This window comes from Channa argus, chromosome 14 (genome assembly GCF_033026475.1).
Source record: "Channa argus isolate prfri chromosome 14, Channa argus male v1.0, whole genome shotgun sequence".
NCBI classification, from domain to species: Eukaryota; Metazoa; Chordata; class Actinopteri; order Anabantiformes; family Channidae; genus Channa; species Channa argus.
The window spans coordinates 20,193,694-20,215,527 of NC_090210.1; the positions used below are offsets into that span (position 1 = coordinate 20,193,694).

Sequence of the window (21,834 nt, forward strand, 5' to 3'; positions counted from 1 at the left end):
AGTTATTTAATTGCAGGCAGGAGTCAAAGTGTAATAAAAATGCAGCAATTCCAAAGCCAACAAAAAGGTTCATTCAGGTAAATTTGTTGTTGGAAAAAAAAAATCATTCACATGTTTCACGCCTGCATCTTTAGTAAGAATCAAATATGAACAGAAAGATAAAAGCATACAACTCGCGTGGTGAAGTCTTAGTGTAAATGCCTCGTGTCGTGGCTCGGTGAGAACAGCGCACAGCCGGAACGCGCAGGCTGCCGTGAAGGTTATGTTCCTATGTAAAGACGTAGGTGAGACTTGTCACATTAAATGTTTTGCTAAGAAAGTGTTTGTGGCTATTTCAAATAAAAACATTTTGAAGTATGAAAAGATTTTTTTTTTTTATTTATTTACAGTCTGGAAATCCTGAACAATAAAGTCACTTACTTTTTGTCATATTTTTAAGTTGCACACACATTTTGGGTTTTTTCAAATGTAACCCATTTAGACTTGGATCAGTCCATTTAAGGTTCTATACAAAAATAACTAACATGTAACATTGCAATCATAAACATAGTTATTATTTTTATTATTAATGTTAATCTTTAACAAACTGACATTTTATACACTAAAACATAAATAAAATAACAAATGCATTTTGAATGAAAGCAATGCTCAATAATGCATTATTGCAGTCCAGTTTGGGGAAAGCTTGTCATTTCACATTCTTTCACACAAAGTTAAGTAAAGTCTTCCTAAGTGAAAAAAGGGAACGAATGAACAAGACAAATTTAAACTTCTGTTTTTTCTTGTAATGTTACACCAGCTGTGAAACTCAAGGCCTTATGCAGTCAGGACCTAATGACGCACCCATTATCAGTTGCTACATTAATCTAACAGTTTTAACATGTCATGTATGCATTGGCAAATAAAAGTAGTATCTTTACAACAAAGGAAGAAAATGTATATTGTATATTATATGTAGAAATCGTATGCACAGGCCCGCTTCAGCTTAACACATCTTAATATACAGTATAAAGCTTTAAGATTTCAATGTGTGTTTTTGCGCACAGCATTGTCCCTGCACCAAAGTCCTCTTTCATCACACGATAGCTGGCTTCTTCTTTACTTGAAGGGTCTCGTAGGTGTCTGCGTTGCGAGTGGTCAGACCCTGCCGGACACAGACAAAATAAGTAAGAGGTGAGGTTAAAAGAACCCCCCCCCCCCCCCCCCCCAAAAAAAAACCCCACTACTGATAAAATCCTGAAGCAGTATGTCAAAGTACATTTCAGCAGAACATTGCTATGAACATTTCCTGCACTGACTAAGTGTGATGTTTTTTTCCACTTCTGACAGCCAGGTAGTTGTAATTTTTTTTTTTTTTTTTTTTTTTTAAAAGAAGCTTTCTACCATTGGCTATGCTGTAAGCTGCTGCTTTTCCAACATGTGCCATTTTTTTTTTAAGCATTACAATAATAAGTCTCACCGCATAGATGCCTCCATCTGCAGGCTGCTTCTGTGGGATGGAAACAGAAATGATTACAAAAGGTGCTTTAGCAGCAATCACTATAAGGCGCAAGATGTTAGGTATCTGACATATCTAGTTCCTCATGACAATGAGTCACATGGGTGCAAATATGTTTGTTATATACTAAGAATTTAGGATTAATCCAGTCATGTACTTGTACATACTAAATAAGTCAATTAACAGGAAGTGGGATATGACACAAGTGTTCATGTCAGGAAACACTGCTGGAAACTTTGAGTGTGTACAGTGTAGTAATGTAGGTTGGTGGTCAGCTCAAGCTTACAGGAAATGATAGACTAAGGTTGCTTTTAAAGCAGAAGTACTGAATTGAAGAGCAATATACCACAAAATAAATTCAAGTATAAAGCATATTTGACTATAACAACAATCCTGTTTTTTGCCCCCCACAACAACAATAATAGGAACTTTAATGTTACCTCAGATGTATTTTTGGTTGAAGTCATCTGTCAAAAACAAATCACAAAGCCCATTTTATTCTCCTGTTCACATATTATTCATCATCAAATGTAATTAGACAACGCGGGATTTAATCTGTAACACTGCCGGTACGTTTGAGAGGAAGACTTTACTTCTAAAAGTGGCTAGCCATTAACATTAAAGACCAACGTATTGATTAGGACAATATAGAGGAAGTTGTGTATCGTGCAATCTTCATAAGTTTTTAACACATAGTTTAAATTAAAAAAAGGAAACGTCCTAAAGTTATTCCTCTAATCTCATCTTTGTGTGTGTCTAGTTTTTTTAATATTAACACAGCGATATAACAGTTGTACAATCTTCAAAATGGTGGTGTTGATTTGTGTTGCTCCCATTTCGTCTTACCCTTAGCCTGCAGTATAGGACAGTGAGAATGATGCCGTAGAGGATGAGAATCCCATCCAGGATGTAACATATAGTCATGTCTTCAACGGCCTCTGCAAAGTGAAAACGGCATTGTTTTCCACAGGAAAAAATGTTACACAGCGTTACACACATATATACTACGTTACTACGAATATTCGGTACTACAGGTACTGTAAAATCTTCCTAAAAGAGCTTTAAAAAAATCCCTCTAAACTTCCTCACCAGCCCCGGTGAGACTGCTCATCAGAAAGGCGGCGATGAGCGACGCTCGCACCATCTTACCAAGTGGACTGCAGATAAAAGGGAGGGTCTGTTTGTTGCTGCTTCGTCGGCTGTCGGCGATGTGTCTTCAAAAACCCCTGTGAAGTGAGATCTGTGAGCAGCAGGGAGCAGGAAGTCCGGGGCTCTCTGTCCGTTTTGAAGCTGCGAAACCACACGCCTACCACGCTACCATCCTCCCCTCAGAGAAGTTCCTCTAAAAGTCTTGTGAAAAACACTCTGCTGCTCTGCTTTGGTTATAATTTCTCACATCCACCGACATGCAGCTTTCAACACGATTAATGGGAACAGAAAAGAAAATATGTAACAGAAAGTGGAACCTGTCTGCAACTTGGTCACACACAGACGGTCAGACGGGCATTTCCAAGTACATATTTTTCAAATAGCTTCAGCTGCTCCAACTTTGCTCACTTCAGAATAAGTGACAAAAAGAAAACATATAAGGAATAAAAGGTTTAATTATTGAAAATGCCTAACACACTATACAAGCTACAGTTACCAAAAGCAAGAAAATACAAGACAAATCTACATTGTTTTTTTTGTTGGTTTTTTTGTTTGTTTTTTTACAAGCCACTTGTTTTTGAAGTAAAAACATTCAGAAAATTGCATCATCATAACTTAGGCACCTTAAGATGATACAAATCAAGCCATTATAAAAAATGTTGGGGAGCTTGAAATAACTTTAGCATGCATTTAAAAAAAAAAAAAAAAAAAAAAAAAGCATCTCATTTTGATAACTGATAAAATGTCACACACATTTGGACTTTTTTTTAAAATGTAAAGGGCTTCTTTTAAAATCACGTTTTCACTGGAAAGAAAAGCAAACAGTCGTGTTGAGGCTCAACATACTGCAGGGAGACACAACAGGGCCCATCATCAACATCCGACGAGTGACAGCATTTACAGTTAAAAAAAAAAAAAAAAACACAAGTCAGGATGAGGACAGATGTGGCCCCAGGCTGCTCCTCCACATCTGGAAAGTAAGGCTGAGGGCAGGATGGAGGGCAGTGTGTTCACTGCACTTGTTTCAGCTCGTGGCGCAAGGCGAGGTGGTGATACGCTACTGCTGCAGAGGGGATGTACAATCACACGTCTGGTTTGGGATTTTTATAGAAACGCATACATTATTTTTAAAAACCTTAACAAGTGAGTTCATAGGTTAACTGCAGCTGCCTATTTAGTGCAGATTGCATCATGTGAACAGCTTAAAAAATAATAATAAAAAGAAATAAAAGTAGACTCATTAACACCCAGTATTAACACACAATTATGTGGATTACAGGCCTGTGTATTCACTCCTGTATTAAAAAGTGATTTATATAATTTCTACTCATGCCATGATCTAAGGCTTCAGCTCGAGTTCTTATTTCACTTGTTTCCAAAGCTGTCGTTTACATCTTGTGGCCTGGAGTTGGTTTAGTTGTTATTGCGCAATACATATAGAATTTAGGTCACATGCTAGCAGGAAGTCATTAGTGCAGATTTTTATCCCTGTCTCAAGTATTGGGTGTGGGAGGTTGTAAAGCTCCACTAAAGCACTAGGGATCACAAGGAAAACAGCTAAACTTTACTGTAATTAATAGTGTGTCGATTACAGTCTCAGGTATTGATTTTTATAAAATAAAAAAAATAAAAAAATTTTTTTAAAAATCCTCAAATCAAAAATACAAAGATATTTAAATTAAAATAGTACAAAAATAGATAAAAGCAACAATTAATCATAGTTGGAATAATTAACTCACTATTTTGGCATTTTTGCTTTGAGACATAATTTCTCAAAAGTAGATTAAAAAACAAAAAAAAAAGTGTGTCAATCAACAAACTGATTAACTTGTTAAACAGTTCATTATAGACAACTGAGCAACTCCAGGCACTAATGAAGGCCATGAGATGTGCTTGAAAGCTTTGGCAACATAAAACATTCGGACGCGAACATTTTGTGGCTGGAGATTCCAAGATCAACAACGAACCTTCGTGCTGCTTATTTCTTTTAGTAACATTTTGATCAGAGTTGTGCTTGGAAATATAGGAAATCTGTGCAGATATTTTTGCCGCCTGCATTAAACAGTACATCTCGTCTCTAAAGTCAACAAATGTCCTAAATAGACAAAGACAACAATGAATTGATCCCATTAACGAGTACTTATTCCTCTTTGCTGTAGAGTTTTCATTAAAGACATAAATAGCAAGCCACAGAATGACGCGTTCCTTCAATAGATGAGCATGTGGTTTGTTTTATCTTGATCAACATGAACTAGTCCAACTGCCAGAAACATGATATACTCATCTACTAAAAATGGTTTGCTACAACCTACAGTGTTTTAGCAGTTTTAGGAAATTGCGGTGTTTAAAAAAAAATTCGCTCTCTCTCTCTTAATATATATATTTATAGTTTGCTTTAACATCCTCATCCAAATAAGAATTGTATGTTAACACGAGGAGCTAATGCAGTCGGTAAGAGCAGTAACTTTAATCAATGAAATACCAGTGTAGAATAAAACTAGAGCTGCATATTAGACAATCACCCCCATACAGAATCTGGAGTTGAAACTATGTAGGAATGTACATCCAGATAAAAACATTTTGACCTTGAAAAAAGAAAAATGATGTATTATTCAATTCACATAATGCTACATTCTGTAGGTTTACTTAAAAAAAAAAAAGTCACCCTCTAATAAAAAACAGTTCTCAAACAAATCAATTCAGTGACAGGGAACCAAAAGGCAGTGGTACAGCAGCGTTATAGTCAGAGCTGAGCTCCACTTGGTCTGTTTTTAAGACCCCAGACAAAGGAAGTGACAAATGTGATGTAATCCTTCCCTCTTCTAGTGTTCACGTATTGAGTCAGCACAGTAAAGTAGTCCAGTGGTTACATTTAAAGAAGAACCAAAAAGGCAAATGTCCCCTTTAGAAAAAAAGGGAATTTTAAAGTGTGCTGTAAAGACACAACAACACAGGAAAGAAAAAGTCAAGGCATCTGTTTATTTCCAGATTTAGACAATCGTTTAGCTGATCACAGCTGATGCCAGAGCATCTGTGATAATCATAAAAGACAAGTGTGCAACAAAAAAATGTGACACCTATCTGCTCGAAAGCGTCTTTTGTCACACACACGGGGTGGGGGGGGTGGGGGGTAACGTTTAGACAAGAGTGGACCACAAAGTCTCCACGTGTCCCACCACATCAGTGATCCAGAGGGCAGAGAGAGGACACAGTTTAGGAGATGTGCTCACACGGAGGTCTCGGACTGCAGCCTCATGACAAACTTGTGGCTCTTTGGATCGATGAACTCCTCACCGAGCCGCAGGAAGGGAAGCGGTATCACCGTGACCACCAGGGAGAAGTCCAGGCGTCGCAGGGAGAAAACCAGACCTTGGCGCAGGGCTGAGGTCACGGGCTCCTCGCTCACCAGAGTCCACTGGCGCCCCCTGCCGTTCTGCTGCTGGTACTGCATGGTGGGGCCGGGGGTGAGGTATCGCTCCAGGAAAGCCTGGAGGAGAGTTATCATGGAGTAAGTTTTTGTTTCTGTGTTCATACTGATGTACATGCAGTAATGTGAGAACAGCTCTGTTCTTTTTTCCCAGGACCAGAAACAGAAGTACAAACGTGGGTAAAACTGCAAGTGCTTGGCTCAAAAAGGACTCCACTGCAAGTAGAAGTACAACATGAATTTACACACTCTAAAAATTTACTTTAATCAGCCTCAAGAGCCACGTGTAAGTAAGGACTGTAAACGTGTCAAACAGTATATAAGAAGTAAAGAAGGTAAAGCACCTCTTACCTTTGGTGTCATGTTGTGTGTGATGCAGAATTGCAGGTGTGTGAGGATGCTCTCCATGCTGTGGAAGGCCTGCTGCCGGGTCGTCCTCAGGTATTTCTGCATGGCTCGGGCCATTGGGGCGAAGATGGCCTGAGCCGCCTCCCGAGGATCCATCACCTCTCTGGGGTGCTTGGGCGACGAGGCCGCCTCGTCCTCGTGGAGACGCTTGATGTGAGTGAAGGCCTCTTCCACTGCCACGACCAACCTGGAAGGTCGGGAAAAAGCAGAGTTTTAGATGTTGCCGGGTTCGTTATGAAGGTTTTTCTGGATGTTCAGTCAGTCAAACGATTCGTTTAATCATAACCCATTGAGTGTGGAGCTTGAAGAATATGTTGTAAATGTATGTTGTAGGAAAACACTTTTACTTCAGCTCATTAAACAAACGGTAAAAAAAAAAAAATTGTAAACATACATAATTTTGGAATTGGCTTGTGCACTCAAACAATTGTTGTGCTGCCCACTACTCCCACTGTTCTGTTATGTGGTGCAACACCAGGCACACTGACACATAGGCTCAGACAAAAAAAAATAAATAAAAATCTTCTCTCCATTCCAGGATTTGTAATCTGGAGTCATCTCTCTGTGTATTTTCATTTGTTAGTTGCTCCACCAGTCTCACGCCATCAGATCAAAAGTAAATCTGACCTGGCCTTGCGTTTGCGGACCCTGCGGTCCATCTCGGCCTCCTCGTAGTAATACTCGTTGTGGGAGTTGTCTCTCCTCCTGGCAGCTGCTGCTATCATGGCCCTGGACTGACCTGTTGAGTTATTTGTGGTGTTTTCTGCGTGCAGAAGAAGGAATTAGTGGATCTGCATTTCAGTATTTCAGATCACATTCAACAGAGAGCAAGAGCAAAGAGAGCAATTTAACCTCAAACAGATCTATGAAAAGTATATTTAGCCTCCGCGTATTAGACACACATACAGCGTGTCAGGCATCTTTTTCAGAAGTAGACCAAAGAATGACAGCGTCAGAGTCATAGCGAAGTTGTATGTACCGTCCAGGGAGTAAACCTTGAAGCCGGTCATCTTCTTGGACAGGATAGACTTGGGCAGGTTGAGCAGAGCAGGGTTGTAGACGGTGAAGTCACTGTAATAACGGTCCAACACCCAGACAGCTGCCCTCTGGATGCTAAAACACAGAGACAATCATCACGTCACTGTAAGAACAGGACAAACTCAAATGTAGGACAAAAAAAATAAATTAATTAAAAAAAATAAAAAAAAAACAGGGTGATGTCTTGTTCAGATGTTTTTCCTCACTTTCAGTTTCTATTGTCTGAATGTTACTACCGCAAGTGAATACACTCAAAATCACATTTCCTCACAAAAGAACTTTCTTGAACTTCATTATATTTCATGTCCCAGATGTTAAACAAACTGCCGCGGTATATGACAAAGGCCGAGCTGCCATTTAATCCAGTGTCTGTACGCGGGAACAGATTCAATCATCTGATGTTTAATGCGACAGGAGGGAGCACAGATGAAAACCCAGCATCTGCATTTTAAGAATTTGGGTCTAAAAATGAAATTAATTCTAGGATGAGCTGAACATTGATAGTTTCCCGATGGAAAAGACAACATTTCTGTGGGTTTTGAGTCTCTTTGCATCGGGGAGATTCAAAAATAAACCCTAAAGATCCAAAAGTAACAACAAAGTCTAAACAAAAGGGCCTGTGAGGTCCCACAAAATGGCAATGATACATCCAGTTCCTTTTTTTTGAATGAATGCTGGGATGAGACCTCAATCAAATAAAAAATTTAAAAAAAAGCACTGGACCGTAAATGACTAACAAAAGCTGTTGGACTGTGTCGGAGAGCCAGAACAGTTCAAAGATGGGAAGATTTATTGGTTGGTTTTTATAAACCACTAATTCTTATTTTCCTTTGTTAAAGGAGCCATAAAATGCAGAATTTCAGGTTTAAATAATATCCACTCTGTTTCTGACTAACAAGTACGCGGAAGCCTGTGAGATTGGATGAGCACGACTGTGTAAACTGTGGGTGTGTGGAGCCAAAGCGAAGTTTGTGTTTGGACTGATGACATTCACACGTAGGATTGTTGGGAGCTTCAACAAAGCAGGAAGAGATTTTGTTTTCCTGCGGTTTCTTGTGTAAATTTGCCAGCAACATTTATTTCGGATTTTTCTGGTAATAAAAGTATCAAGAACTTTGTAGTTAACTAACCTGAGGTGGCCCACGTTGTAGAACTTGCTGGCCCCGTCTGTGCTCCGAACCACCTTGAGGCAGAAGGCTGGCTGCAGGTGTCGGACCTCCAGCAGAACCAGAGCAAGGTATTGGATGAAGAGCAGGGCGTCCACCAAGGAGGCAGCGTACTCCACGATCCCCCTGTAGTCCCTCTCCCTGGGCTCCAGCACCCGCACGCCGTAGAACAACCAATAGGAAGCCACGAACAGGAAAACCAGTACCATTAGCAGGCAGCGGAAGACGAAGAAGCGGGGGAGTGTGGCGCGAGGCGGGCGGAGAAACAGCGCCCACGAGGAGATGAGGAGGACCAAAAGCTTGAAGGCCAGGGAGACGTATAGGCCTTCGCAGGGCGTGCCGCAGGGTTCTAAAGCGTCACGCCACAGGACCTGTGGGAGGATGAGGAAGGCTAAAGGTGTGACCAGAGCAAAGAAGCTGAGACATCCTCCCAGAGCTGGGCCGATGAAGCGTTTGCACTCCAGCGGAATGGACTCCTCCAAATCTTTGGAGACGCGGGTCAGGTCCTCGTTGGAGATGCTGTGTTCTGAGGTGCCGGTGACGACCGTGGTCGTCTCTCCCCAGTTGTCATCCTGTCACGCAAGGAAAATTAAAGAATAATTTCAAAACCATTTCAAAATTCATGATACAAGTGTAATGCTTCATTACTTTTTTAAAAAAGACGCTTCTTCAGTTCACTGAGGACCAACAACATCTCCTCCTCTCTGAAACCACGCCTCTTCAATATTTTAAGACTCAGTTGTACAAGTTACACAATTGAGACGTCAGGAGTCCAAAAAGAGGAATCCACATCACGCAAACAAAAAGAATATACATCATAAATGTATCTACAATAAATACAGGCCAGGTGGCAGTTTAGAGGGCGACTCAATAACGCTCGGGTACAGATTTGTTTATTCTAAGAAGTATAATATTCTACCACAGTGATAACACACAGGACAGAAAAGGATTTTTCCCCCCAACTAATACATAGAAAATAAAGTATGTGGTAAATGAGCTAAAGTGACTCAAATGTGACCCATGACTCTTCGCCAGTGCACTACGCTTTTTTTCACCACAGGTTTGTACCCGTCTTTATCTTGAGGTTGTGGCATGATAACAGAAATGCTGCATGACACGGTTTAATCTTGATAGATTTGCTTTGAGACCTGCAGCGGTCTGCACCTCATTGTGGTGCATTAGATGGAGGAAGAAATGAAATCAAAATTAAAGGAGTAGCTGAAGCACCAAACAAAGACTTTAAAAACAAGCCTTTATTATCTTACAAACCCTGAAGGCCTCGGGTGCAGGCCATTGATAAGAGGTTGACTGACCCTGTCATCTCCGCGAGTCGACTCTGCATCGAGCAGCGGCTCTCCTGGAGTCTGGATGGTGACCGATTTGTCTCCCCGGCTGCTGCTGTCTCGACTCTTCGAGCGGTGACGGTCTCTTCGGTCCCTGATGGACACAAGCACAGAACAGGGTTTAAGGTCGGTGAGGCAAGTTCCTTAGTTTAATAACCCGAATGAGATTTGAGGTCATTTTCCCTCAGATTCTTGTCACAGATTTATTCCTCGTCATTGACCTATTCCTGCTTCTCCAGCTAAGCCCAAGTTTTGTTGCGGTCTCGGGAAAACCACACAAATATATCAGATTTTCATGACTTTGCATTTCATTGTGCAGAAATCCAACGCTACACCAACGAAAACACACAAAGTACTAAAAGAACTTGTACGTACGTGAACTGAGCGACTCACCTGTGCTTGCGTGAGCTTCGGGAGTGCGACGACTTATATGAGTAGCCCGAGTACTGCGACTCGTTGTCCATGTCTCGGGTCGGCGGTGAGCGGGCTTTACGAGCCCCACCTCCTCCCCCAGTGCCGCGCTGCTCGCCGACTCCTCCCAGCTGGCTCTTGCGCTCAGAGATGGATTTGGTGGAGAGAGCCAGGGGCAGCTTGAGAAGGTCAACCTTACTCCTGAGGGAATCTATCTTGGAGGCTGATGAGGAGGGAGCAGGAGAAGGGAGGCGGGAGAACGGGGAAGAGGCTACAAAGAGGAAGAGAAGTGGAGGAAGAGGGATGGGAGAGGATGGTGGGTAGGAGAGTCACAGCAGGGTAGAGCTGTGGCGGCCGTGGTCTGAAAGAGACGGACATAGACGAGATAAACGAGCTGAACACGCGTAAAACAGGCCCAGTTTGAGCTACTGGGAACAAGTATATAATTTATACATGGAAACTGACTGGAGATCACTAGAATACGGAACAAGACACATTAGTACCTTTTCATTCTTCAAGACATTCTCATAGTCGACCATCTAGATAGACTTCAAGGGCCCCACAATCTATTGTGAGCTTCCTTTTCATGTTACACACGTTAGTCTTGGTATAAACCACAAGATAAAAATCATTTGGAAATACTTCCTTCACAGCAGGCATTCAAAGAGCACATTAAAGTCAAAGCACAACCCTCCACAAAAACTAAAATAAGAATAAATTTGAAGAAAAGCACATCATTACTCTAATACACTGAGGTTTTGCCGGTACATTCTAACAGGGGTCTGGTTTGGCTCACAGATAATGGGGACTAATTAATTGTTTCTGCTGGTGCTTCTGCCTTAAGTGAAGCATAGTTAAGCATAGATGATAAATGTTTTGCCTTATTACTTGCTTACAGAATATACTTTATTTGTTGTTAAGCGAGTGATTTCTGTCATGTCAGCATTAAAGGATGGGTTCACCATCTATCATGTCGTGTTCTCAAACAGTTAGGAGACCATATGAGCACTGACACAGGCTTTACTGCACTCATTCCTCCTCCCGCTTATCTGAAGACAATATGAGGCTTCAACATTGTACACTGGACACATTATGAAGATTTCTAACAATATTTGATGAGACAGAAATACGAAATACGAATACGAAAACTCATTCCTGTGGATTCTGGCCCCCCATCACTTCACACTGAGAGATTTTTATTTATTATTATTATTTTCTACAGCAAATGAGTCTAAACCTTTTTTGTCCAATTTACAGCCCCAAAATCCCACAATATTCTAATTTCAGTTGTATAAAGCAGCAAACATTTACAACATAGAAGCTGAAACAAGCATTAAAAACGATTAATAGCCAATTGTTTCAGCTAAAGTAAATGAAACGTTTTGATGCACAATAGTCGGCAGGAGCAGCACAGAAATGGGATTGGCATCAGGTTTCAGGAAGGAATATAAGTCAAACATGCTTTTCAACCTGTTTAGTTCTACATCTTAATTACGTTTTAAATTAAGAGAAGCTGGTAAAAGGTCTCTGAAATCAAGACTGGAGTCAAGTTTGGGTGGAGTGGTCATAGGGCTTCAAGCATAGACTTAATTTAAAAAGAATTAATTGTCAAGGGGTTTGAGCTCAGGTTTAAACAAAACTTTTTGATGCACAATAATGATCACAATGTTTCCAGGTCAACCATGAATAAAACCAAGAGAGAAACACACACAAAAAAAACCCCTGCATGTTCTGGTATGAAAATTATTCAACCAGTACCTCGAGGATCAGAAGGATTAGGATCCAGTTTCAGGAAGACATATCAGCCAGATTAATTATGACAAAAAACAAAAAAAAAAAAAAAAACAACACATCAACAACAACTTGAAAGTAAGAGTCCATGCGTGGGTGTTTGTTCGTGTGGGAATCAAACCTCTGGCTGTGACAGTGAGAACTGTGAACCATCGACCAAGTGATACTCAAACATGTGAAGCCACTAAACTGAGGCTTTAGCTTCCGCTTTGGGTTTTTCCTATCACGTATTCCAGGTCTCGGCCAAGGTTAATCATCACAAAACTGCATCTCGTCTCGCTGCTTTAGCCGACGTTAGCTCGGACACAATGGCAGCCATATTGCATTACTGTGTTTTCACAAAACTTGTTTGCCCTCTCCCTCCCTCTCGCGGTCTCACATTCCCTCCCGCACTCCCCTCGTCCCCAGGGAAACAGGGCCTCTCCGCTGCCATGGTGATGAAAAAGGGCGTTCAGCTGGAGGGGGATTGGAGGTTGACAGTTGCCGTGGAAACCTGACCTCAAGCCGCCCTCTGCCACTCGAGAAAGGAAAAGAATTTGCCAAAATAAAAGTGTTGGCATGACGGATGTTGTACTGTCATATGCTGGTTAAGTAATAAAGGGAGGGTGTGGCTCGTTGGCTTTGATTGGTCCTCTGTGGGAAATGGAGAGGGGCGTTAGCTGCCTTCACTGTCTTTATTCGAGCCTGGATTCATTTTATGTGGCCTCTATGCTCCATCAGTGTCATTGTGTTGAAATCCACTTCCCTTTGAGCTACATACTGTACAACAAGGAATCTGTCAGTGCGATTTCTGCCAATTTATCTACATCAATTTACCCCCCGCCCCCCCATCCACTCCAAAACTGCCTTGAAATTAACCAGACCAGAGATTTTGCAGCCCTGCAGCCATGTGTGAAACCTCATCAACATACTTTCTCCAAACCACAAAACAGTCTCTTCCTGCTGCATCATCATCATCATCATCACCTTTTACCTTGAGTATCAGTCAAGAAATTAGCATCTTGTCCGCAGAGATGTGATATTGTTTTCTTAAAGAGCAAACATATGATTCAAACGCTCACCACATTCCTCTGCAGCAGAAAGAAACTTCAAAGCATCACCCAACATAAGACATTTCTCTAAAGTGCAGGACTTTTTTTTTTTTGTCTTTTCAGCTTATCCCGTGAGTTCAGGGTCACCACGGCGGATCATTGTCCGCATGTTGATTTGCCATAGTTTTTACACCGGATGCCCTTCCTGACGCAACCCTCCCTTGGCAGGACTTTGAAATGAGGAAGGAAAATTAAGAAAATGTCAATGTTACAAATGTGACCGTCTCAGCTGCTCTGCATCTCAAGCTCAATTATTAATCACTGCTGATTCACATGGAAGAGAAGATTTAAGTGGAGGGGGAAAAAAAAGGAGGAGGACACAAGCATTCCCAGACAAACCACATATTTTTAGACAGACAAAAGACAAAATCTAAATAGTGTTTTGAACTAATGGCTGTGGATGTTGAGCTGGAACTTGCTCACGCAGACAGAAACGTTGACCAAAATAACAATCAGAACTCATCAGTGGTCTTAATGTTTAGCCTCCCATCTTTAAAAAAATAACAATTACAGCAATGCGGGCTGCATTTTAAAAGGGAAAACATTAAAAACAACAACAACAAAGAATCTCAGATTTTAAATAGACGTTTAAACTAGAAGCCAGTGACCACTGAAGGTGCAAAAGCAACATGTTGGCCCCAGAAAATACTGTTCATAAGATGTTCATAAAGAGCTTACCACCTTAGTAAATAGGGTCTTTCGTGTGTTTATGAGTCTCAGAACCTTATTCTATAATTTCAGGGTAATAATCTCCCATTTCCTGGGCACAACTAAAAATGACAGCCCTCTGCTGGCACAACAGCTACGTTCACAGATTCACCTAACTCAAGTAGCTTCAGCGTCTTCGGGCCATGAATATAAACAACAAATTCCAAACATCTTATGTTATGTTTTAGGTTTTTTTTTTTTGGTGCAGATTATTATTAAAGTGCTTGAGCAAGACGGTGGTGGCTTAGACAACGAACCCAGAAAAGAGAATCACGACCATCTAATCAACAGAGGAATGAATAAAAAATTAAAAACAAAACAAAAAAAAAAAAACACAACACATTATTGCTGCACCCCAGAGTCAAAGAAACAGACCGACAGAACAGAAAGATCTAACAGTAACAACTTTTTTTATGCCTAACAGAGAATATAGATATTTAGCTACAGTTCAGAGTCTAGTTTAATAAATTACATATGTTACGAAGAAATGTTTCCATTCTGGGCCAGATGATTGACTTGTGTCCTAAATTCATGTACGTCTGAGTCAGGTTTCAAACAATTCCAACAATGACTTTGGACACAGTACATTCAGGGCTTCAAGGCAGCAATGAATGAAGAATGTCTCTCAGTCTTTCTGAACCTCAACGCGAAACAGAGGATTGACAGTTTTCAGAACGAGGGACTGACAACGTTCTGCACTGACCTCTCAGGTGGAGGACATCTTGTCAACATGACAGCACGGCACTTAATGACTAACACCTGCCACCAAACAAAACAAAAAATGTAGTTGTCTTTTAAACGACAGCATTCATTCACTTATTAAATCTTTCAAGAGGAGCTAAAGCTTGAACAGAGGGAAGAAGCTGGTTTACAGTTCTCACCTGATTTAGCCTGAACACATTTGCAGGTTGCTACGTCTCATGTCTGCACTTCAATACATTTGTCTAAGCCTGTAAAAAAAAAAAAAAAAAAGTGCCATTTGAGAAAAAATTAAATTAAAACCTTCACCCTAAACGTTCCATATTCTCCCTCTCTCAGTAATTTCTGCCCCTGACCCTTGAACTCTGAAATAAACCAGCTTGTTTACCTGCCCCTCACTCTGTCGGCTTGTTCCGTAAGAATATGACTGAACACTTGATCTACAAAGGTGTGGTCCGGTGCTGAGATGGATTAAGTTTCCTATTCAGTATCCTATGGCCTACTTAATGAACCACACCAGGACTCTTCTCATCAACATCAGGCAGCAGCAGTAACGATAGATTTACTCTCCAAAGTGCATCAGTGAGACGTACAGCCTTTAAGTAAATACACAGCATCGGCTGTAGTATTTGATCCATGTCGCCATTAAAAAAAAAACAAAAAAAAAAAACGGCTCCTTTCTTTTCATCTTACCATTGGCCCCCAGCAGCCCTTGTTTACCGAACAGTAGTGTGACTCCTCAGCTCATTTCTGCATTTCTTTTGCACGTCCTGATGCAAGAAAATCACCCTTGTACACATCACTCTTGGCTGACTTCAACACAGCAGTCCAGTAATCTGTGTGTGCATGTGTGGTCTGAGATTGAACAGTCCTAATGTTGAGCTTTCAGGCTGAATGGCTTTACGGTTTGTGCAAAAGAGTGTGTAGAACCATTTCTTTTTTAAACTGATCTAAGTGCCCGTCCCTCAAAAACAAAAAAAAAGACTTAATGACCTCAATCTTAAAAAAAAATTAAAAAAACACCCGAATTTGCTAAATGAACAAATAAGAACAGACACAAAAACAGACATAACCACAAGCACACAAAATTCCCCATATTTTACAGAGGATGTGGTCTTGTTGTCCTCACTGGTAACGACAGCCCTGATTATATGCAATTTACTTTGAGCAACCTCCAGCCAGAAATTATAACAACAAATAAAAAGTAATCATGCAGCCCACTTGGCTGGTTATCAAACACCAAGTTTCTAAGCATTGTTTACTTATTTTTATTGTCAGTCTTAATTTACATAATAACTTTGCATGAATTTGATTTAGGAAAAGTTTGATTATGATCACTATATGTTAAGAAACACGGTGTTTCAGTAAAGCAGGAAAATGTAGTTATGATTTCAATTTATCGAATCAAAAACTTGCATTCACGTTCTTAGCACTTTAGAATGGGCATTTATGCACCTTTGAGTTATGGTGATTAAATGTATTGCTCTTACTGGAAAATGAAAGCATTCACCTTTAACCGCCTATTCTGAACTGATGCATCTTTCTGTTTTCCTTCACGTTTCCATCACTTTGTCATCTGCATTTCTAATGTAAAATTGCAAATAAATAAATAAAAACGTAAAAAATTCCAAATATTCTGTGACTAATAAAGTGTTGCTGCAAACATGCAGCTCGAGTCACAAGACATAAAACTAGCAGATGTAGGATTTTACAGCCTCTATTCTCCCCAAGGCAAAAAGAAATCAAGCTGTCATCAAACATTCTGAGCTTCTGGCACAAGACAGCAGCTGTCTGGGTGGAAAAGTAATCTGGACCATCTCTGAAATGACCAGCTCCATTCAAAAGCCATTTGAGGCCTGATATACCAACTGTGAAAATAAGCATGCACACACAAAAACTCAGGCTCCATCGGGGGAAGAGGCTCATCAGTGTGCCAGGGCCACACACACACACGGGACTGACCGCCACCCACTGCTGCCTGTGACAACATCAGTAAAACCAGAGAAAAACAAGCCAACTGCTACTGTCAGCCTTAGTGCACACATGGCCAGCAAACCGGAGCAGGTGTCGCTCTGTGTGTGTGTGTGTGTGTGTGTGTGTGTGTGTGTACGGTGCTGGGATTCAAACACAAATGGCCACACGGGCTCCGTCTTCAGATCCCAACAAAGTAGAGCAGAGACATGAAGTGGCTTAACAAACTCAGATGAGATTGATGTGGTTCAGACACAAAACTCTCCCAAGCCTCAGGAAGCTCTCTTCAACAGCAGATGTTACTTCTGAATTATCGGTTTCTGTGCATGAAATATCGACGGGTGCACAGAACGCACTGCCAGAAGAGAAAAAGTTGGGTTTAAAGTCTTCAAATTGGTAGTACTTTGACAACAAACAAGAAAACGGATAAATATTTAACATTGGAAAAGGACAGGAAAAGTATTGTCATGGTTTTTTTTATAGATATTTCAGAAACAATAACTGATTAGTTTTTTTGTTGGTTTAAGATTTTAAAGGGTCTGTTCCCCGAAATCACAAGCAAAGCCTTTTTCGCCATTTACACTCCAACAAAAAGCAGATATCAAAGCATGTTTTAATGATTTTTAAATAGAATGGTCATCTATGAAGGCTTCAGACACAGTTTATATTTACACACCCCCCTGATCCTAACCAAAATTATGTTTTACCCTTTAATTCACTGATGTTTGAACCAGAGATGAAACAATCAATTAACTTACCCACTTTAGGAATACAGACGGAATCACTGTAGCAATTTAATGGTGCTGATTTAACACATGATCGTATTCGATAGTCAAGTGACATTTTGCCAGTAAAGAAGGAAAACCGTGGTTTGCTCCCGGGGTTTTGATGAACATAACCAGGACACACTGGCTGAAGACTGACTAAAGTCTTATTAGGCAGAAATTGCCAAATATTCACTGGATGCAGCTGCTTACTTTCTATCAATCACTGTGGATTTTGGGTAGAGGGGCCTGTTCATTTGACCCAACAACCCCCCGTCCTTACTTTCTGGCATTTTATGGAGAAAGGAAAATACTAAGACCAAGCTTAAGATCCCCCTGACAGCAGACGGCATCGATTATCCCAATTCCCAGTGATATGAGGCATCTCCGACAAACTACAGCCTGACATACTTACACTGAAGCTGCTGCAGAATCTGCAGGGAGTTTATCGCAGCACGGTAAGTCGCGGTTTCTATCACCATCACGTGCCCTCTGGATGGAGCAGGTTATAGCGATAAGGGGCATCACCTCCGACGTGGATTTATGGCACTATTTACTTTTAGGCGCAAAGCGAGGCCCGTAACCGCTCCCGCAACTGTTTCTGTTTGACTTTAATGGCGCACCAACGTGGAAAAAAAAAAAAAACGTTTGGACACATTTTAGATCGAGTCTGTGGTGACACGGATCAAGAGTCAAGCTCATCAATAATTTAACAATATTCCACATGCACAAAGGGGCCACCAAGACGCTCGGCTGCTGCGAGGAAACACCCGCTTTTAGGGGCCAAAATAAAGAGTTGTGCGACCTACAAAGATTAAAAAGGGAGGGTGTTGTAGGAGAGCAGGACAATGGGAGGCTCCCAGGCCCGCACTGGTGGCGTCCTGATGCCCAGGGATCCAAGCGCTGGTTCCCCTTTCGGTTTCCAAGCGGGACGCCCTTGCAGTCAATGAATGGACGCGCTCACATTCCCACCAGTCCTCCGCCGAGGCGAACATCCCAAATCGTCGGCCTACAGTCGAGCAGGACGCATCGCTCCCTGGATCCCCTTCTCCACCCTCCGGTAGCGTCTCTGAAGACAACGCTTCTTCCTCGAGCTCAAAATCCGTGCCGAGAGCTACGTGGCCGCAGCGGGAACAACAATGGGGCCGATGAGGGTCCTAAACTTCCCTGCGGTTTCACAGAAAAAGGCGACCATCGCGTCCTCTCGACTATTGTTTGAGAAAACCGGAGATCTCCGGCGCCCCACATCCTCCCTTCCCTCTCCGCAGCGCACACGCACCCACAACCAGCCCCATGACAAGCATTTCAAGACATTTCCCACAGAAAAAGTACTACTTACTTATTCCAGATTGTCCATTCAGGTATTTTTCACTTTCCACTTTCCTTCCACTCCGCCGTAGCAGCGTGCGCCCCGCCTCCGCTCCAGTTTGGCCCCTCCTCTGTGTTCCCCTGGGGGCTGAGGGAGGCACGGCCTGTGAAACCGGAGGTTCTGCCGCAGCACAAGTCAAACCGCGCTGCGAGGTCTGTCCTTACTTTGTGCACTCGGTGGACAACACCGAGAAGCTTCATGTCACAAAAGTAAGTGTCTCCTCTGGCTCATAAAACACTTTAAGGGCCGCTGATTGGATAAAGTCCTCCACCACCACAACCACCACCACCACCATCCTCCTCCTCCTCCTCCTCCTCATCACAGTTTTAAACACAGTCTGAGATTTATGGTCGTTGATGATTTGTGTCAAATTATTTAGGAAACTACAAAGATTTGACTGAATGTACACAGCTACCCAAAATTATTTGATAATTTGTGTTTTAACCTCAGAATATTTATATGACGATGCAGTTTGAAGCTGTTCAAAGGCATCAGTGGGTTATAATAAGTACAATTACTAAGTACTATTAGCTTGGCAATTACTTAAACCTAAATATTTTAAGTCAATTTTAAATTGAGTTTCTTAGCATTATTTAACTAATTACAATATATTGTACAATTATAAACATATGAACACATCATCTTTAAGTTGAACTAACCTATTTATTAGCTTGGATCACACATGGTTGACTTTTGTGCTTTTGTTGGGACTGAAATAATTTTTGAATACTTACAAAAGTGAACAGGTAATTTTATTAAGATCTTGCTGATGGCGATCGTTTTAGAGATTTTCCTGTCCTCTGCCTCTGACAACGGTGGCAGACTGACCTCAGCAGGAAGTTTCAATATTAGCCAAGCAACAGATGGCCTTTTCCAGGCAATGCGGTTAATGTTAGGGGCAGTCATTGGTCAAGGTGATGGGCCCATGAAACATCTCAAAATAAAAAAGTTGACAACGTCCGGTTGAGGTTAAAAGACGACCGTCTTTGTCTGCAGCAGCTGCCTCTCCAAAAGCTGGCCCCTCCTCATCTGAGCCCAATAAGTTCAGAGAACATCTTAGAGAAGGGTTGAACTGAGGGATGAGCTGAGGGACCCATGTGAGACAATGTCCCTGTGAACTTATTTTATAAACTGCAACTGGAACTGTCCAAAATGTGTCAAAAACATTATAGCTTTATTTACATCTTGTGTGTATATTTATATGTATATCTATATATATACTGTATGTTTGCACAGACTCCCACAATCTGAACTGCCATCTTGTCCAACTGTAGCAGCAATAAGTTTAAGAAACTGATTCCTGTATGACTATCAGTGTCTCACATTGTTTTGGAGGAATTTCGGTCCATTCTTCTTTACAGTGTCGCTTCAGTTCATTGAGGTTTTTCTGCATTCACTAATGCACAGCTCTCTGAAGGTCCCACCACAGCATTTCAATTCTAATGATTTACCGATGTGCTTCCGATCATTGTCCTGTTGAATGACACAATTTCGACCGAGCTTCCACTGTGGGACAGATGGCCTCACATTTGCCTCTAAAATACTGGGGTGCCCCAATAGTATTGGGGGTTTCTGCTGAAATCCTGTTTGATTTTTAACCAAACTTGGCACTGGGCATTAAGACCACTCAACTTCCCTTTGGTCTCATCTGTCCACAGGACATTGTTCCAGAAGACCTGTGGTTTGTTTAGGTTCAGTTTTGCAAACCTTTCTCCTGGCAACTGTTCCAAACAATTGCGCTTGTTCCTCCTTCTAATTGTGCTGTCATGTACTTTAACATTTAACAAGCTCAGTGAGGCCTGTAGGCTCTGAGATGGAGCTCTGTTTTTTTATTTATTTATTTATTTAGCATTTCTCTCTGTGCTGTTCTGTCTTACATTGGTTTGAATGTACTGGTACATCCACTTCTGGGAAGATTGGCAACTGTCTGGAATGCGTGTGAATAATCTTTCTCACTGTAGAACATTAACTCCACATAATTAGGAAATAATTCGATAAATCCTATGGAAGCGGTAAGGACTTAGAATTGCCCACAAATTGTTTTTCTTTTGGATTAATTTATCCTAAATAAATAATGACACAGTGAAAGCAACTATATGACCTGCTAATCGGATGATTTGTTTTTACACCAAAAAAATCCCCTAAAACAAAAGTGGCAGTGCTAACTTTTGCACGTCACCGATTACTCCATCTACTTTTATTTTGATACTGAATTTTTATATTTCAGCTTTTTATTTCCCCACTTTTTTTGAAGAACCTGAAGTTTCAGGTTACTTACTTTCAGGTTACTCAGATACTTAGAAACTTGTTTCTCTTTTCATTTTTTTAACAACCATGATTTAAAAACACGTAGGATGAATTTTTACAACTGAAATAAATATTAAAGTGAAAAAACTGTCATAAAAGACAAACTAGGCTCTATTATTATGCTACATGGAACGTTGTGAGGGGGGGACCGTCCGTCTGTCGTTGAGCCGTCTCTTATCACTCAAGAGTTGTTCCTTATTCAGATCTTAAAGGTGAAAGAATAGAAATATATTAAAGTTTAAACAGACTGAAAAATGTTGATCCTCCCGAATTTGTGATCATTTGCAAAAGACATTATTCTACATTTTTGTATAATATAATCTTTTTCTCTTGATGTGCCCAAGACTCAAGGCTTTCTTTTAAAGGGTTACAAGGTTAATACATTTGAGAACCAGTGGTTTAGATGATACATATGAAGACACGTTTCTGTTTGCAAACAGCCATTCATGCATCCAAAGATCTTCCTCTTAGTGATTTAGGTGTTCCTAATAAAGTGGTCCCAGTTTAAAATTATATATCCACTTTATTATCAGAGCACCGTACATAATTATTCCTTTTCTCTAAGCAGGAAGTAGCATCTCCCTGCACATTCGGTGGATGATTCCTTATTGTAACAAGAAGAAATTACTGTTTGATAAAGGCTGACGTGCTGCCAACCCGGTTTGTTTCCTATTTTTGTGTAAAATGCTGTAAA

At 41.0% G+C, this 21,834-nt stretch overlaps 2 protein-coding genes across 7 annotated transcripts; both read right to left on the reverse strand.

Moving 5' to 3' along the window:
- Positions 1-355: 355 nt before the first annotated feature.
- fcer1gl (Fc receptor, IgE, high affinity I, gamma polypeptide like) lies at positions 356-2,785 on the reverse strand. The gene is made up of 5 exons (XM_067474907.1): positions 2,588-2,785; positions 2,345-2,436; positions 1,939-1,965; positions 1,460-1,489; positions 356-1,144 (listed from the first exon to the last, which is right to left on the reverse strand). The coding sequence occupies exons 1-5, from the start codon at positions 2,640-2,642 to the stop codon at positions 1,076-1,078; spliced, it is 273 nt and encodes a 90-aa protein (XP_067331008.1). The 5' UTR covers positions 2,643-2,785; the 3' UTR covers positions 356-1,075.
- Positions 2,786-3,084: 299 nt separating this feature from the next.
- LOC137098557 (vang-like protein 2) lies at positions 3,085-18,951 on the reverse strand. Of its 6 annotated transcripts, XM_067474897.1 has the most exons (9): positions 18,804-18,920; positions 14,912-14,980; positions 10,423-10,801; positions 10,000-10,123; positions 8,651-9,258; positions 7,462-7,595; positions 7,110-7,245; positions 6,426-6,669; positions 3,085-6,134 (listed from the first exon to the last, which is right to left on the reverse strand). In XM_067474897.1, exons 3-9 carry the CDS (start codon positions 10,491-10,493, stop codon positions 5,874-5,876), a joined length of 1,578 nt encoding a protein of 525 aa, XP_067330998.1. In that variant the 5' UTR covers positions 10,494-10,801; positions 14,912-14,980; positions 18,804-18,920; the 3' UTR covers positions 3,085-5,873. The 6 variants fall into 6 exon arrangements, with proteins under 6 accessions (XP_067330998.1, XP_067330997.1, XP_067330999.1 ...); XM_067474896.1 differs by lacking the exon at positions 14,912-14,980 and having other exon boundaries at positions 18,804-18,951; XM_067474898.1 differs by lacking the exons at positions 14,912-14,980; positions 18,804-18,920 and adding an exon at positions 17,880-18,761.
- Positions 18,952-21,834: the final 2,883 nt, after the last annotated feature.